General features: G+C 45.7%; 1 protein-coding gene and 1 long non-coding RNA gene across 7 annotated transcripts in view; one reads left to right on the plus strand and one right to left on the minus strand.

Moving 5' to 3' along the window:
- LOC309355334 overlaps positions 1-13,862 on the plus strand; it is a 114,687-nt gene that overhangs the window by 74,269 nt on the left and 26,556 nt on the right. The window contains exon 4 of one of the 4 annotated variants that reach the window (XR_014162488.1): positions 1,373-1,429. The exons of 2 other annotated variants lie outside the window; for them this stretch is intronic. This is a non-coding gene — a long non-coding RNA (uncharacterized lncRNA). Of the gene's footprint in view, positions 1-1,372; positions 1,430-3,480; positions 4,812-13,862 lie in introns of those variants that run through there. One more of the 4 variants, XR_014162494.1, reaches the window with a different exon arrangement.
- Positions 1-13,862, minus strand: part of GRIN2D (glutamate ionotropic receptor NMDA type subunit 2D) — a 59,440-nt gene that overhangs the window by 28,296 nt on the left and 17,282 nt on the right. For all 3 annotated transcript variants that reach the window (XM_081885898.1, XM_081885897.1, XM_081885896.1), the window contains 2 exons: positions 2,603-3,024; positions 1,405-1,997 (listed from right to left, as the gene is read on the minus strand). In XM_081885898.1, coding sequence (XP_081742024.1) covers positions 1,405-1,997; positions 2,603-3,001 — 992 coding nt within the window. In that variant the 5' untranslated portion in view covers positions 3,002-3,024. The remainder of the gene's footprint in view (positions 1-1,404; positions 1,998-2,602; positions 3,025-13,862) is intronic.

Below are 13,862 nucleotides of genomic sequence, written 5' to 3' on the forward strand. Positions count from 1 at the left end.
ATAATTTTTTCTTGTTTTCCACCTCCCAAAACTAGGTGCGCCCTATGGTGCGAAAAATACGGTAGTGGGAAGCAGAGCTAGTGAAAGAGCTGGATGCAGGCCAGATTAAAAACATGCTGGAAGCCTATGCTATGTCAAGTTTAAAAGGCCCCATAATACTGTGTATTATTCTAACAGAAAGGACAATGAAAATAAAAGTAATAAACTTTTATATTTGCATATATAACCTGTACATAGGCAAGGTTACAACTGAAAACTAATCATCTATCTTGCAATAAGCCTATTTGCATATGTAATTTATTTAAATGAAAACACCTTCTGATTTCTGACTTAGCAAGAGTGGCACACACACACTGTTTAGCCCTTTCTAAATGGAGGAGCCAAACAACATGTGTTGTGTGTGTTGTGCATGGGACATAAAATTTAAACCATTTATGGGTTTTTAAAAGGCAGAGTCATTGAAATTGGGGGGTTGTATTTGCGAGGCCCTTAAATGTAGATTAACCAGTGTGGTGTAACGGTTAGAGTGCTGAACTGTGACCCAGGAGACAAAGGTTCAAATCCCCACTCAGCCATGAAGTTCACTGGTGACCTTGGGCCAATCCTTGGAATATAAAGGTGGTATATAAATGTAAAGAAATAGATATATAGCTTTTGTGTAAATCCAGCACTGGCTGGATGTTGGTGCATACGGTGAGTGGATATATAGGGATTCATGAATCCCTGGCTCCTGCTCAGATGAAGACAGAGGCTCTTACTTGAGAGAAAGGAAGAGGTGTCCTTGCAGAACTGTTGGCTGTGCAGATGCTCACTGCATAGGGGAAGATTTCCCTTTTCCCAGTGACAGCAGTGCTGCTGGGTCTTCAGTGACCAGGTTATGCCCTCCCCACCTGACTCAGGTTTCTCTACCACTAGTGGGTTGGCTAACACTCTTCCCAGATTCAATTGTTGTGCTCCTTTTCCCAGGAAGGGACGTAGGAGTCCAGCTTCCTCATCTGGAGCAGCCATATCCTGGGAGAAGTACCTGCCTCCTCCTGCCTTTGTCATCCCGCCTGCCCCGGTCTCAGACCCCTGCCAAGTCACCCCCTGTTCCCTCTTTTCCTCATGCTCAGCCTGGCATTCCACTCCTGCGCCCAGTGGCGCATAAGGACTCATGAGAAATGGAGATAAGGAAGCAAGGCAAAAGTCAAAATGGCTGAAATGGATGTGAAGAGGAACAAGTTAGGAATGTACGAAGCATGCTTTGAGGAACAAATTTGCAAATGAAGAAAGGAATGGGAGGGGAGGAGGGTATGGCGATAAGTTAGATCTGTTATACATCCCTTGTGGACAACAGCACTTTCTTTTGCTCTTGATTCCACCCCCCTTCCAGGCAACATCCCCCCAGCCTCTTTCCCTGCTGACCGATGCAGGTTCTCGTTGATCTGGGTGAGATTGGGTGCCCGGCAATCATTGTTGAATTTTGGAACTGAGCCGTAGACTTGGAATAGGGCCTCTGCCCCCTTGGCAATGATGGCTACACCATTTTGAACCCTGTGGTAGAGATCATCTTTCCATCCTGCTGAAAGCACCATGAAGAGACCCTCGGGCAGTTCCTCCGGCATATACTCAGTTCTACCAAAGTTGGCACCTGCCATGAACCAGATATACCCGGGGCCTGTGAGCTTCACTTCACGGGCTGCACGGAAGATGCTTTCTGCTTCTTCACGGGAGCAGTAGAGAAGGCAGATGCGGGCATTTATTTCCCGGAGCTGGCGTTTGAGGCGGGCCCCGTCTGGGTCATCAGTGAGATTAAGGGTCACAGTGCTGCGGCGCTCCCAACCAATGAAACTGCTGTCAGTCAGGACCTCAATGTAATCTACAAAGTCTTCATAGCCGGGAAACAGTGTCGTGATGACAGCAAATGCCGTCCAATCGTACTGTTCCAGGACCTCAAACATCACTTGCAATTGCTGTTTGGTCGAAGAACCTAATTGTAGAAAGGTTGATCCTTTCTCCTGGATTTAGGAGGGAGCAAAAGACACAAGGGTGATAAGTGCTACCTATTTGCCATCCCATTATAGGTCTACTCTCTGATTTCTACCTCTCTCCTGTCATGGGAGAGCTTTCAGAATAGTTTTAGTTGGGGAATAAAGGTTGGCTTTTAGTTCCAGCAAAACATTTTCCACCTCTGTACACCATACAAATAATTCCAAAAGTGCTTGCATGCAGAAAAGCATTATGCTGAAATTGTCCTCCTCTCTGAACTGCTGATGCCCATCTAACCTTGAAAAAGGGGTCATAGTATGAGCTTGTGTGACATATCTATTGTTATCTTCAGCCCTCCCAGTGTCCCTACACCAAAGCCCCTCAATTAAGTGCCTGCCTTGCACTTAATGAAAAAAAAATATTGATCAAATATCCAAAATTCTGCACTAAGATAAAGGCAAGTTCTGCACTATCTGTATGCAAATTAAGCAGATTAGCATCAGTGAGTAAATGTTTGTAATAGATTCAGGTTGTATAATTTTATGAAGTGCAGAATTTAAAATAGTTATACATAATCTGGGCAGAGAAAAACACAGGATATGAGAGTGAACATAGACAGAATAAATCACTTTACCTTGGGTGTAAGAACAATGGCTGATCCTCCGTTGATGCCAATGATGGGAACAGAGGTCTGTGCTGAGATGAAGTCCAGGATCTGGGCCACAGCCTCTGTACGTGTATCATCCTCAAAAACCACACCATGGATGTGCAAGGAGGAGAGAACGTCACAGAGCCGCACAATGAGGCTGCGCGGATTGGTGTCATTCAGAACCACAGGGATGGGGTTGATCTCCATTGAGAAGTTGCGGAAGTCCTCGGGCGAGAACCGGGCACTCTCTTGCGTGTAGGTGGAGCCACTGAAAATGATGGGGATGTTGATGGTCCGCCGCCGCAGGTCCAGGAAAGGGCTGGCACAGGCCAGAGCCATAACAAAGAGCATCCTAGCAGCGGGGGTGCCCGGGGGCAGGCTCATCTCGCAGGGCCTCTACGTTCCCCCTGGAAGTGGTTGGGAGAGGAAGGAAAGAACAGGCAAAGAGAAAGGGAGGCTTAAAAAGTGAATCAGGTGATGAGCCACTTTGGTGGCAGGGCAGAGGGAATAGCATAGAATCAAGTCTCCCTCCCCAGTTGGCCTGAAAACAAACTAAGCTGTTGCTCACCTGTGTGTAAACATGCTCACCTGTGCACAAATACACTCACACTGCTTCTTCCTGCCACCCCATGCACCTTGCTACATGAATTAGCTCAGGGTTAGGAGAAGAAGGAAAGCGAGAAGCCATTGGATTTGTAGAAGGAAACCATTCTCTCTCCTGCCTGCATATTTCCCACATTCTCATCCCTTCAAGATCAGAGCTTGTGGAGCAACTATAGGTGAGCAAATGGCTCACCTCAGGGGGTTGCATATGTTGTCTGGGTTGCTAGTTGCTAACCCTCTGTACTGCACTGCTTCGACAGAGCTCCTGTCAACCAGTGGGAAGGCCCATCTGCTGCTTTTTGGATGCCAATGGTTTAGGTTTTGGCAGCCAGAGCTCTGCCGGAGCTGCAGGTCATTGGAGTTGATCTTTGGAGGAGAGGGCAGAACAGCATCTTTGCACAGATATGCCTTAGAATTATCATGGTATGTGCCACAATACATGCTTCTTTCATTAGCTGTGCGAAGTTGACCAAGAAAGTTACAGGTTAGATTAAAGACACCCCATGGTATGAAACCCCTGGGAGCCTCTGAATGGGAAGGCAGATCGCCTCAAGAAAAAGTCACAACCCTAAGCAGGAGCTTACCTCTTCCACGGCAACTCCCATAAGCACCACCTACATCTTCCCTGCTTGCTGTTATGGCCTCCCAATCTAAACAAGGGCTTTGAATAACAGACCATCTTCTACACATTCCTGCCTTTCAATACCTCACTTTTCTCCAGCGTATTCAACACCTGCCCAATCCAGATACATCCCCTGTGACAAGATAAACATACCAGCAATACCCTTTCCTTCCATTATTACATTTACTGAGTTTTGGCAGTGCTGTGAGTTGGGAGGGACCCACAGGTCATTGGAGGGCAACATTTTAACCCCTGGAAGAGAGATATTGGGGTCTTGAAGAGGAAGAGTTGAGGCTCTGGTGAGGGTCAAGGAAAACAGGAGCGACTTGGCAAAGTCATACATCTTTGTCATTCAAGCATTTGGACAGAGATTCATAGGATGCACATTATCTCAGAAAACCAATGTCTTTAATCTTTTCATCCATTAATCAGTCAATGCTCTCCGCCCTCTTCATTCCACATAAGCAGGGGAGATGTTTGACCCAGGGAGAACGCTGTATGATTTGGCCAAAGAAATGACTCTTCCCAGCAGCAAGCTTTAAATTGAAAATGTAGAGGAACGGGAAGGGCCATTTTATCCAGGAAAAACGTGTCAAGTTCCCCAAACACCAGCCAGTAGAACACCAGGATTTCAGCTGTTGGTTTGGCCAGATGTCACTATGCTGAGCCAGATGTCAGGAGCTCATCCTGCCCTCCATTTATCCTCCATGGGCCAATTATTAGTCAGAATAGACAAGTGAGTGAAGTGCAGAGGTGGGCACTAAATGAAACCAGTCGCAGATACAGTGGACTTAATGTGTTGGTTTCACCTCACCCAGCACCCTCAATGCATTTATTTTTCTCCACTTGCTATAATTCCAGTTCTCTCTCTCTCTCTCTCTCTCTCTCTCTCTCTCTCTCTCTCTCTCTCTCTCTCTCTCTCCCCCCACACACACACACACACTTTCCTTTTTGGATACATCAGGTTTGCCCAATAATACGTAGACAGTCCTTCTACATATTGATAAAAACCCACTCAGATTATTATTATTTATATCCTGGCCAGCTCTAGGGCAGATTCCCAAATTATTTATCAGAGTGAGCCTGACTCCCTACCTGTCATTGGTAGCATCACACAAGGCAAGAGGTTCATGTACGGTGGGTGTGTTACCCTCATTCCGCCACACTACCCTCAGGAGATTATTCCAACACATGTGCGTGGTCCTGTCCCTCTTTGCCTGTGACTGGCACTATTTCCATTTCATTTCATTTTTATTTGTCAGGCACGAGCAGCCAAATCCCACTCCAAATCCCACCAGAATTGGCAGTACAGATCTGCTCATTGGTTGGTGGCTATACAAATCTATACGCTAGGTTTCCCCCCCCCACACACACACACTACAAAAAAATAAAATAAAAAAATCACAATCACAATCACAGCATGCAATAAGAGAGTTCCAAATTACTCAAGGAATCAAACCAAGTTTCTGGCTGCAGGCAGAGCCTCCTCAGAGCACTTGTCAATCAGCTGGAGGGGAGATGAATTCCTGTATGGCTCTTTAATTAGACTCCTGGTTTGTCTGTTTTATGGTAGTATTGTGGGTGTGACCCAGACCCAAAGGCTGCGTAAAAAGCATGTGTTGTGATAATGATGAACTGTGTGGCCAGGAGAATCATGTGGTTCACTTCTTGCTGAAGTGGAATCCTTCCCATTGAAGGGTGTGATTGCATTTTGAATGCTCCCATCCATAATAATCTGTTGGCATATAAAAAAAAATGAGCATGTCAAGGAGAACGGCTCTAGCCTATTCTTTCCCAGCATGTTTATTATTTATGTTCCAGGGGGAGAGGGAATAATATTTCCGAGGAGGGACAGTGAGTATTCAGATATGCAATTCCCCACTCGCAGGCTGAAGTGGCACAGTCCAGCAAAAGCTGCCATATACAGTTCTGCTGCTTATATAGCTTGGCTTTTTGACCATAAGTACGATGCAAAAACTATCGAGCGGGTCCTTGGTGATGAATTCTAGTGGGGTGTTCCCCATTCAAACATTCCTTATGGACAATTCTTGATGCCTCAAAGGAATTGAGGTGGAGGTGGGAGGGAGAAGGGAAGGGAAGCAGATAAAGATCTATACTGTCAGCAACCAAAATAAAACCTTCCATTACCTAGTCTCCCACTATGCCTCTAAAGTGAGCACTGAAATCCCTTGCACACTGTCCACACTTCCAGGGACTTTGGATCACTACATGTCACCTTAGCATATGTATGTTTCCAAGCCCACATTTGCCAAAGCAATATGAATGTGGAGGGCCGGGGGGGGCATCAGCATTAAACAATCACAAGGAGTGGGGGTTCATAAACGTTTCATGCCTAAAGATGCCCCCCCCGCAACCCTCCCAGCTGGTCTTACTTTCAGGCCCAGAACCCAGCTGGAATAAACTAGTGTAAAAATAGCCAGGGGTGCACTTGATGGGAAGAACGTGGGATGCAGGCCAGGTTCAACATCCTCCTCCTTCCCCTCTGATGCTCTATCCCCACATCAGGGCCACCCAAGACATTTTGCTGCCTGAGGCAAGGGATAAGATAGTGGCCCCTTCTGCAGATAAAATCTAAGTAGACGCCAATGGCAGTTGTCTCTTGACTTCAGCATAGGTGGTAGGGCAGCATCTTCCACTGCGCTGGGGGGTAGCAAGTTAGCTTAGAGCAGTGACTCTCAAATATTTCCCCCCATGCACCACTTGAAAATTGTTGAGAGCCTTGGTGGACCACTTAATGATCTTTCTACCTGTTGTAGCAATTGTAATGTGCAGTGCTAGGTGCTGTATGGTTACAAAGCAAACCTTCTAACATGTGGTTCCACCCTCAGAGAACCATCTTTTTAAAAACTAATTAAACAATTAACCACTCCATACAAGCCCTTATCATAGGACAAGACATTACAAAGAAAGAGTCTTATTTTGCCTATGCTAATTTTAATTAGGGCTTACACCGCTCATTAGACCACTTTATTTGGTCTTTCAACATCAAAGCTCTCTCAGAATGCTCATTTTGAGGTGTCAGAAACCTTTAAGCTGCTGCTTATTCTGTTCATCTTTTACTCTGGGCAAGGTGATGACATCCCTCCCATCTTACCAACTAATGTAGCTCACCTAAGAGGAGCCTATTGAATTAGATTCTCTCCCCCAGGACTGGCTCAAGTTTCTTTTCATATTTATTATCATTTAAACAGCATGTTTTAACTTGCTTTAAATCTTTAGTATGTTTTGTCTCAAAACAATCTCCTGAAGTAAATCATTAGCACGCTTGGCAACCTCAAGAGACCCTTCATAAGTTACAGTCCCCCACCCCCATGAAGATAAAACCCGCATAGGGAAAAATGTGTATTCCAGCATGTGTGAAATGAAGTGCAAGTGTTTAAAATAAAATGATTGCGTCATATTCCAGCTAGAATGAGGTACACACTTTTTTCTGCTTGGCGATTCTTTACATTACTTTAATTATGAGTCAAGTACTTGGGACGAGGAAGTGGAACCTTCAAGGTCAGGGAGAGGAACCTGTCTCTCTTTCTTCCCTGAAAAAAATGTACAGATTCTTCACAGTTTAGGAGCTCTCTATAAAAAACCACAGAAAACCTCTTATAGATAGATGTGAAGGTAAAATATGGTACTTAGGCTGGAGCAAAAACTACTGGAGGCAAGAAAGAGCAACAGCAAGGATGCTTTCTAAACAAACAAAAGGGGGGGGAATAATAAGGGTGATTTGTTTAGAAGCAGTGCAGTGCACAGTGGTGTTTTGCTTGTCATACCCATTCTGAGAAATAAACTTGCTGCATAGGATAATAAGAGGCAGTAAAGACCTGTTCTCTAACATTTGTACTGAGACAATTGGAACAACATGACCAGATACAATTGTAGTTAAGTCCCTGGAGGCTGTATGTTTTGCTCTTTTTTGAAGAGTTGAATGGTCAAGAAGATTGTCCATAATGTCCACATTAAAAGGTGGACTCTAGTCCATGAAAGCTTATGCTGTAATAAATCTTTTGGTCTTTTAAGGTGCCATAAAACCTTAGTTGTTTTTTGCTGCGACAGACCAACACAGATATCCTTCTGGAAATCATTACTGTACATTGAAAAGTGGCAGCCAGATCCCCTCCTCACTTTCAGAAGTTACCTTGTTTCCCAAAGCAGACTGCGACAAGGATGCCAATGGGACACCTCACCAAGTTGCAGTGAGGATCAAAGAGATGGACAGATAACTGCAAAACCCTTCACACATACTAAGTGCTATGGGGATTATAGTTTATAATAATATGGCCACCACCTGCCACATTTAGGAAAATCCTATGCCAAGTATGTTAATTATGTGCCGCTCTAATATGCAAATTAGATATGGCCCTCTGGCTCATGATATTATTTTGATGCAGTCCGCAGTGTTGAACAAGTTTCTGGCTCCTGGTCTATTGCCACCTGGCAAATTCGCTAGTCACAGTAGGGAGAAAAACCAACAGGCTAAAGCCCCACTGAGGACAACAGCGCCAACAGATATTTCCCTGCAGTAAAATAGGCAAAATTGCATCAGACTCTTGCCAAATCCAGGCATTTTGAATTCAGAAGGTTAACCAGGGAGGTTTTGTCCAAGCTTATCTGAAAACGGATCTCAATCTGCTTTGGTGTCCATGCCTAGAATGCTGGATCTGTCAGATATTTTCTTTTATTGAGATTTGTACTTGAATGCTGCCTCTCCTGCCATTTGTGCTCCAAAGCAACTGCTTCTTGCTGCTTTGTGGTAAGGCCAGCCCTTGGTATGGTTGATTTCCCCAAGTCCATAATAAGGGACTACAAACCTGAAACAGGAAATGCAAACTGACTTACCATTTGATCTCAGAACAGAATTCCCTCTGGCCAGACTATCTCGTCACTGTGACCCAAAGGATAATAGGAAGGCCTGGTGTTCTGCAGGTGAACCACCTTTCAGGTGATGGCCTCACTGGCTGTAAGCTTCTGACTGTGCAGTTTGGAGAAGCACTGGGAATGGCTCCCAAAACCCATGTGAGCTCTTCCCACTCAGTGAATATAAAGCCAAGATTGGATTCCACTAGTTCTCCTTCCCCTTAATGATATGCTTGCCCCATGGGAAGTTGTCATAATCTATACCCCAAAAATCTATAACATATGTCCTCACACTTTCCATGCTACCTGCTGTCCTGATTCCTTCCTGACTAATCTTTCACAAGCAATAGTAAAAGCTGAAAGCCTTGTTATTGCTTCATTCACTTGGCAGATCAAGGAAGTTGTCAGTTACCCTGGCAGATGATGTTATTCTTCCTTCTCTTGGAGGGGTGTGTGTGTGGAGTCTGGCAGATGATGTTATTGTTCCTGCTTTGAAAAAAGGCTCTGTTTTCCTCCCACTCCTGTTTCACTACACCACTGCCTGGACCTCTCCAGCCACCTTAATGCCACTTTCCCCACCTTGTCCCCTGCCTGCCCTTGCCTGCTTTTGTGGTTGACAGTTCCAGTCTGGATTTTTCATACATCCCAGAGTGCCCACTATTGGTTTATGTTAACGTGTGTCACATTGGCTCAAGGCTCCCACCACCACCCACCACCCTGGAGTGTATAGTCAGCTGGTCCTTAGAGGCTGCTGCTATGACTTATCCTCCTAAATTGGCCTTCGTGCCCAGAAGCATCCTCTGACCTGGGTATCCCAAGAACCACTAGGCAAACCATCAAAGTCTTCCCTCACACTCCTCATTGAGCTGAATACGCACCTGCTCCCCAAACCGGGTCATTGCCCCTTTAAAATGCAAAGCCTCCATCAATGGCTACCGGTCATGATGGCTATATGCTGCTTCCAGAATTGGAGGCAGTAGGCCTCTGATTATTAGTCGCTAGGGAACAGCAGCAGGAGTGCTGTTGGTTTAACTTCCTGCTTGTGGCTTCTTATAGGCATCTGCTTGGCCTTTAGGGGAAACAGAATGCTGGACTTAGATGGGCCTTTGCACTGATTCAGCAGTACTTACTTCCTGTATCACAAGGACTGAGCATCCCATATTTTCCCTGATCAGGGCACTAATCTTGTCCAAAGCACAGATAATAGACTGATCCTGAATGGAACACACCATGTGGTTCTCTGCTTCATCTATCTGGGATCTGAAGAGGCATTTCTTGGCACCAGTGGTTGGGTCTCAAGGTCTACACATCCATACATGTCTCACTGTTGTTCACCACATCATGCTTCTTTTTTGTATGGACTGCATTCCTGGACGTAGACAGGACCTGGAAATCAGACTCTGAACATGCCTGATTGCCCTAAACCCAATAGAGATGGGTTTTCCAACTGTGGCTTGTCACCAGCCTACTGGTGGAGGTTGCCCTGTACAGGTAACCTGCTTGAGGTCAGTTTAGAGGTCTGACTTCCTTGCTACCAGTGCACAGATCTCCACCCCGACATGCTCCTCCCATAGCCCTGTTTGTAATCCTGGCAATAGCATGGTGATCGTCAATTGGCTCCCTAGGGCAAGCTGATTGAAGGGGGGGCATATAGCAGCTGCTGAACTGGGCAGAAATGTGGGGATAATTCCTACCAGGTGTTTGCTGAGAAGGGAACATTACACAAATCCCTGGCACAGAGCTTGCTTGTCATCCCCATCTCCTCTGGGCTCTGATCTACCTGAGAAGCTGTGATACCAGCAGGGGAACCAAATGGTGCCAAGGCAGGAAGTACCAGGATATAGAGCCTGGACAGCAGGTGCCAAATGCCCATGACTGGTGACTGGGGAGGAAGCTAGAGAGAGGCACACTCTGTATGTAGATGCAAGCATACACAGAGCCCCACATACTGCAGATTACTATATAGATACATGGGTGCACGCTCCCGCGCTCGCTCTCTCTCTCTCTCTCTCTCTCTCTCTCTCTCTCACACACACACACACACACACACACAGATGCTTCCTCCATTGCAGCAATGCAAATTTTGTAAGTGTGGCCCCAGCCATCTCCATCAGCACCCAGTAACATGAACACCACCCTTGCCTGCTCATGGCACACTGACCCATGCATCCAGGGATACCATTATTTGGTTCGGTTTTGCCTTGATCATCTCTTTTAGAAAATCACACTAGCTGTTCTGAGCATTATTAATGGAAAAGTGGAATGGCAATATTTTGTAGCAAAATAGAAAACCACACTCTTGTCCAAAGGGAAAGTCTCTCTCTCTCTCTCTCTCTCTCTCTCTCTCTCTCTCACACACACACACACACACACACACACACACCAGCCCATGTGGCCCAGTGGACAAAGAACAGGACTCAGGAGTCCTCAGCCTGTTCCTGCTTAGACCAAAACCTGCCTCCAGGTTGTTAACAAGGCAAATGCACAAAGGCTGTATGGACAGGGGTACGTGTGTCTTTATTCACCATCATTCTTATCCTGAAGAGTTACTGGCAATATAATGTTAGTGAGGAAACAATGATAGAACAGTATTTAACTCATGGAGTGGGCACACTCCCTCCCTCTCCCCCCACGCCCGGATTGGTGCCCTTCCTCTGTAGCTTCCTGGCTCCTTGTGCCAGGAAGACAGCAAAGCACAGCAACGACTCTGTCTCACTTGACAAGGGGGCATCATTTCTGAAGCTGGAAATACTAGCTCACAGTGGAAGCTGTGATAGGGCAAGAGAAGCAGCAGCAAAGAGCAGTAGGTGAGGCATGGATAGGAGGGGAGCGGAGAAGGACAGGGAGCTCCAGTATTGAGAATTATTTGCAGCACTGCTCACAGGGTGTTGGTGGAAACAATAAAAACCATCAGGAACATTAAATGTGTTATACACATGCCAGACAGTAAATATATATAGTTGAAGCTTTCCAAACATCCACAAACAGCAGTGAAGCTTTTTGCAGGTTCCCATGGAGCAGGCATCCAAGCATTGACACTTGCGTATTAATATTGTTCTTCATTAAATTTATATCCTGTTTCAGCATAACTGCTCCAGGCCACTTACAGTCACAAAAATCACATATTACGAAGTTATACAACTCCCAATAAAACAGTAAATAATTACCATAAAGACCAAAATAGAAACCAGTGCCTTAAAACAAGCAGGAATGAAGCAAGTCAGATAGTGCTTAATTCCCAGTTTGGAAATACACGGCTAAAGAAGAACACTTTATGCCTACTTGTCAGGGAACCCTTCTTACATTTATGCTGAGCTCCCTAACACATCACAGCTCGCCAGATGACAAACCCAATTATAACCACACCTCAGACTAACACACAGTGCATTTTTACGCCACGCATGACAGCCAAACACTTTTCTGAGGAGGCATAGGTGCAAAGGCACAACAGTGCCGCTATGCAGTAACATCTCTCTTCATATATCCAAACGACAATCGTAAGATCACTTCATATGGATAATTTATCTCTCTTCTCAGCTGCCCCTTTTTTACATACTTCATTGCAGGGGTTTAGAATGTGGCGAAATGAGAAGTTTTCCCTCCGCTGCTGCAGTAGAATATGTGGAATGTCCAGGCCAATCTGCGTTACTAGTTGCAGGAGAGAGCCAAGCAACCATCATGATTCTGAGGTTGCTTCCATGCCAGGGCCCTAAGCTTAGCACAGCTGAAAAGCCCTGCTTTTCGGCAATTGGATAGAAACAGATTTTAAACAGCTTCCACAGACGCTCCATTCAATCAGATTATTTTTAAATGCCTAAAATATACTAATCACCAATTAAAAATAAAGCAGGTTCTCCCCACACAGCCTTACTATCTGAAACAAGCAAACTCAGGGACAAGTTATTAAAGTCGCATAATTGTTCTTATAATTGCCAGCTTGAATGGAAACAGTTCAGAGAGAGAATGAACCAAATGCCAGCTGGCCCCACAGGCTAACCGATGATGTGGGCCTCTCTGCCCCGTGGGCCTCTCAACAGCAGTGTTGCTGCCACTTAACAGGCCAAGATGGGCATGGGGTGGCAAGGTTAGGTCTGTGCATCAGATTGGTACCACCAGTGGGCCTGCACAGCCCCAACCTAGTCACCCCCATCCTGGCAATGCCACTTTTGGGAAGGCATCAGCACTGCACTGGCCACTCTCTTCCTCTGCTGCAGCCGGGTGGAATGGCAGCTCAAAGCTCAGGACAGTGTAGCACTGTGCAGTGGTACCTCTGGTTACGTACTTAATTCGTTCTGGAGGTCCGTTCTTAACCTGAAACTGTTCTTAACCTGCAGCACCACTTTAGCTAATGGTCCCTCCGACTGCTGCCACGCAATTTCTGTTCTCATCTTGAAGCAAAGTTCTTAACCCGAGATACTATTTCTGTAACCTGAAGCATATGTAACCCGAGGTACCACTGTATTATGCAGGAATGCACTTCTCCATGGTTAAGATCCTCCCATCATGTTTGCTCACAAGTAAGTACTATTCAGTAAGTCCTCTAGATCAGTGTTTCCCAACCTTGTGCCTCCAGCTGTTTTTGGACTACAATTCCCATCATCCCTTGCCACTGGTCTTGCTAGTCAGGGATGATGGGAGTTGTAGTTCAAAAACAGCTGGAGGCACAAGGTTGGGAAACACTGCTCTAGATATCACTGGACTCCCAGCTCCCACCAGCCCCAGCCGGCAAAGCCAGTGGTCAGGGATAATGGGAGTTGTAGTCCAGCAGCATCTCTGGGGGTGGGGGGAGGACGGCACAGGCTCCACATCCCTTCAGCAGAGGATACCAGCAACATTAATTAAAAGTTTCCTCCTTGTATATTCAGCCTGCTTTATTTTTTTTTCCTGATGAGGGTTGATGGGGGAGTAGTGATGAATAGCCTCTTAATTGTCCCTTGAATATCCTCTCTGATTTGCTTCAGTGTCAGAGTCTGTTCTGATGGGGGAGACCTTAATTATTGATTTCCTTTCATTATTCCCCCCACTTCATTTTTATAGTGAAATAACTATATATAAAGCCTCCCCCCACCCCACCCCAGAACAGAAATTAGCACTGGAGCAAATCCAAGAGACTATCCAAGTGGCAATTACGATGCATGGGAGCAGATT

This window comes from Podarcis melisellensis, assembly GCF_964234715.1.
Source record: "Podarcis melisellensis genome assembly, chromosome: 13".
Taxonomy (NCBI): domain Eukaryota; kingdom Metazoa; phylum Chordata; class Lepidosauria; order Squamata; family Lacertidae; genus Podarcis; species Podarcis melisellensis.